At 35.8% G+C, this 4,423-nt stretch overlaps 1 protein-coding gene across 1 annotated transcript; it reads left to right on the top strand.

Moving 5' to 3' along the window:
* Window positions 1–1,193: 1,193 nt before the first annotated feature.
* LOC149537604 (phenylcoumaran benzylic ether reductase Pyrc5-like) lies at window positions 1,194–1,623 on the top strand. The gene is made up of 2 exons (XM_089802351.1): window positions 1,194–1,364; window positions 1,447–1,623. Exons 1-2 carry the CDS (start codon window positions 1,197–1,199, stop codon window positions 1,621–1,623), a joined length of 345 nt encoding a protein of 114 aa, XP_089658477.1. The 5' UTR covers window positions 1,194–1,196.
* The last annotated feature ends 2,800 nt before the right edge of the window (window positions 1,624–4,423 follow it).

Genomic DNA, 4,423 nt, shown 5'->3' with positions numbered 1-4,423 from the left:
GCTTGCTTAAAACAGATATATTCACTTTATATTGGAACTTAACATCAAATAGACTAATTGGTAAAGTATTCAATTTGAAATAAATTTCATTTAGCTTATTTACCTGTGGCTCAGATGTATCATTATTAGAACCTTCCACACTGATTTCAGCTCGTAGCCATTCAGCCACGACTCTATAGCCTTGTTGGAAGCCAATTCTCTTATCCTCTTCTGTAAGGCATCTCTTGAACTCTGAGCCCTGCATTTTTGCGTGGTATGGTGAATTTTACTTGCATTGTTTCATCAACCAATGGAGGGTAGTTAAAATATCAACAGCAAATCATCTATATCCATCACAATATAATAGGAGAAAAATTGAGCAGTTTTGATGGAGCAATCTACTATATAAATGTTGCGTGTTTGTATGCTTTGCTTGTACCAACATATTTTCTCCAAATTCTTAAGTTGGGTAAGAGTTAGTTCAGCTCTTTGGAAATAAAAATGGCTGCAAGTGCTGCTGCATTCCCTCATTCTTTCAGTCACTGCCTTTATTCTCAACTATTGGAGGAAAATTCAGTCTCAACCATGGCCTCCATTTGTGAGATTTCTCCATATGAGGATTTTGTGAACAAAGAGAAAAGTAAAATATTAGTGATTGGAGCCACTGGTTATATTGGTCTCTTTGTTGCTCTTGCAGCTGTAAATGTAGGCCATTCTACCTATGCTCTCATTAGACCCATCACTACCCATGATTCTGCCAAAGAAAAGTGCCTCCATGAATTGAAAGATTCTGGTGTTAACATTGTCTATGTATGTCACTAGCTCTATTCATAACTAAGATTTTGTGGTAGATATGTATGGCACAGTTGTAAAGTGTGTGTACTTGTTTAAAATATTGATTTTACAGACTATAGATTGTTTTGATTGGTCATATAGGTTTAGAATATATGATTAAGCTTTGCTTGTTTGTTCATGGTAACTACTATTGCAGCTATTTGCTAAATTGTTAGATAGCAGTCATCTCACAAATAATCATGTTTGACTGTCTTTTTCTGAAGTTGGGTATTTAGAAATTATGTTAAGAAGGGGTGTTCGGTCAGTGATCTCCTTATCAATGAGTCTAATTTGGTTGGGATCATGAGCTATATTATAGTTGTAAAAATTTGTGTTGTAATGGGTTTTATTAATGTCTACATGTTCTGTAATGGGTCTTATTAATGTGCATGTATATTATAATGGGTGTTTTGCAGGGAGATTTAAGTGATCATAATTCAATGGTAAAGGCCATGCAAGGCATTGATATTGTTATTTCAATTGTGGGCGGTGGTCAACTTACAGATCAGCTTAAGATTGTAGACACCATTAAAGAAATTGGCACTATTAAGGTCAGAACATAGGACCCTAACATTATTACCATGAATGCTTGTTAACTATAATAGACTTAAGAATTATTGAACTTTGATGCAGAGGTTTCTTCCTTCGGAATTTGGGCATGATATAGACAGAGCCAATCCAGTAGAACCAGGGCTAAGCTTTTACAAAGAAAAGAGAGTTGTTAGGAGGGAAATTGAGGCATCCAACATTCCATACACTTACATCCCATCACATTATATAAAAAAATTAATACAATTTTTCATTTACTAATACTTACAACTCTTGCTTGAAGTTTCGAAAAACCACCAGAGCCGAGCTTGTGTGTCCCATGCTTTTCTAGTCTTGCCTTTGTTGCCTTTGATGTGTTAGGCAATCTATGAAAAGTTTGAAATATGTTAGATAGTATAAATATAGAGGTTAATTAGTACATAATTAGATTCTCAATAGTATCACATACCTTGTTGTACTCTCCACTGGTGTAATATTATTTTTCTTGTCAGCTTTATACTTTCCATCTAAAATCAGAGCCTGCCACTCAGCCTCAGGAACATAGGGTAGACGCTAGTACTTGGGGTTATCCCGTAAATTTTTTCTGTACTGGTCCCTAATATACTTCAAACATAAACCAGCTTTTTCAAGGAGCTTGTTTCTCTTGAATGCATGAGGTCCAAAGAGTTGGGTCATGCTCTCTATAAGATCATCCTTTAATGGTTTGCGTTGGTTATTCCACCTTTTAAGTAAAAAAAAAACATGTTAGACTCATAAATGAAGTGAAGCTACCTTTAATATAGTTCAAGAAATGGATGAAAAGGAAAAATATTATAGCAATGATATGAAATCAAAATAGTGGTTTGGGGTTTTAGTTAGGATATGATGTTCCACCAGGTACGCATGGTGGGCCCGAATATTTGCAAACACTCATCACCAAGTTTTCTCCAAAAAAGATCATTCCCTACAAAACAATCATGGGATCATTAGTCGATGAAGAGTGATCAAAAAATAAATTACTATTATATCACTATAGAATAATAATAACTTTAAAGTACCTAGAACTTTGGCTACTTTTAATGGAATGCCTTCATCGTCACTGACGATCAATGTGACATCCTTCACCGTTCCCATACTAGGAACATAGGAACATCCAGGAAATGATGCTGCAACTCCTATTGTAAAAAGTTTCATAAGTTTCATAAGTCTTTGTCACGAAGTATAAAAGAAAAAATGATAATTGATGTTAAAAAGTTGTAAAAAAAAACTGTTTGTTGCTGTCATAAGAGAGAAAAAGAGGGATTTGTGTACCAGCAGATGGTGCAACAGTCGATGCCTGTAAGTTGCACGTTGCTAAATCAGCAGTCAGAAAGAGATTTGTGGTTGTCCTGGATGGAGGTGGTGTCATCATAGGATTCAATTGATGTGAAGCTGAAGAATAAAATTGTTAGAGCATGCATAAATATAGAACGCGTGGACTAGCATGGACAAGATTGTTGGAGCATTAAAAAAAAGGATTGTTCAAGCATGTATTGTCAATGATTATGATCATTCCTATATATATTCAATGGAAAATAGAAGTGGGGAATGGAACATGCGATCTACCTGAACCACCTGCAGCACCCTCATCATGGGAACGGGGCTCGAAATCATGCAAAAAACTCTATAAAGACAATGCATCCATATTTTAATTAATTCCATAAAAGAGCATAACATAAAAACCATTATTGAACTCTTGTTATAATTAAAAATTTCATTAATACTTACTTTTAAGGTTTCAGAGGTGTGCATCAATTCAACTCCCCTTTCTCTTATTTCCTGAGTAGTAGGCTTTATGGTTGCCAAACGCAAAATTTCTCTGCCAATTTTCTTTAGCAACTTTTTAGTCGAATCGATCGGGTCATCGGTGTCTGCTAAATCAATATAAAAAGGGTCCTCCTCAGGGGGGGGTTGCTGATCAGGGACTGCAGGTTCCTTTCCCTCCCTTCGATCACTAGCCCTCTGTGACAACAATAGTATTAGTATTATCAAAATTACTCCAAAACAATGAAGAAAACAACATTAAATTTTTTTTTTTGCTTCTATCTAGTTTGCACAATTACAATGAGTTTTACTTGCTCGTGTGTAGATGAGTCAAAAACATCACCAGCATCCCCTCCGAGCGGTTGCTCCATATTATGCCCCTGTGTCAAAGATCAAGTATAAAAATGTTAGCCAAAAATTTATTGACTAAATGGTATGTTGGAGTCATTGATTAGAAGTTGTTTTGATAGTATGTACCACCCCCATGATAGTAGCCTCATTTGTATCTATGCGGTTCAAATTGTAATCAATAAGAAGCTCTTCCCCTGCAGGTATTGATTTTATTGCATAGATGAATACACGATTTCCCTCGCGCGCCTCAAATATGCAATTGGGTTGCTTTATAGTTGACCTAGGTCATGTACTATTTATAAAACCCGCAATATTCCCTGTTTCTTTTGGCCTTCCATCAATGTATATAGCCACACTTTTAATTTGATTATTGTCTTGCTGTTGTATATAATTTTCCAAGAGGGCATATCTACACATACTTTTTTTATATTTAACAATATGCATCCAACTTTTGTAATCGTAACATGGTCCAACATACTTCATCAATTCAGAAACTTTGTTGTAAGACACCTTTATGCTGTCCATAGAAAATAGGCCCAAACCATGTAGTGATGATGGTGCTATGCGATATATCCTCTCGTTAACACAAAAATTAGTGTTTATTGGAGGAAGTTCCTTGGGTACCCAATGTTTCTGTAGATGTTGGTACCTCAAGGGCACCTCGATGTCGCCTTCTGTCTCATCATCATAAGAACATGACCCCCCTTGAGCAAGGAAAAATTTCATGTGTTTATTGAATTTCCTTCTAGTCCTTTGACCTCTAGTTAATCTCCCTGTTCTAGATAAACTGCATGTCTCACTTTCCTCTTCTATTCCTATATTTCCCTCACTCGAGGAAGACACTTCTGACAAATACCTATTCGCTGGTACCTACAAATGGGAGAGATCTTAGAAGACATCAATATTACTATTGATAAGTGTATTAAAT

This window comes from Cupressus sempervirens, chromosome 9 (genome assembly GCF_028749045.1).
Source record: "Cupressus sempervirens isolate cs-2001-9-10 chromosome 9, ASM2874904v1, whole genome shotgun sequence".
NCBI classification, from domain to species: domain Eukaryota; kingdom Viridiplantae; phylum Streptophyta; class Pinopsida; order Cupressales; family Cupressaceae; genus Cupressus; species Cupressus sempervirens.
Note: the sequence above shows the minus strand (reverse complement) of the source record. Positions and strands in the feature narration are given on the sequence as shown.

Excerpts from the sequence above, each read along its gene's own strand:
- LOC149537604 (XM_089802351.1), top strand. The coding sequence starts at position 1,197 with ATGTGCATGTATATTATAATGGGTGTTTTGCAGGGAGATTTAAGTGAT. Across the intron at positions 1,365-1,446 it reads AAGAAATTGGCACTATTAAG|AGGTTTCTTCCTTCGGAATT; the intron begins GTCAGAACATAG and ends ACTTTGATGCAG.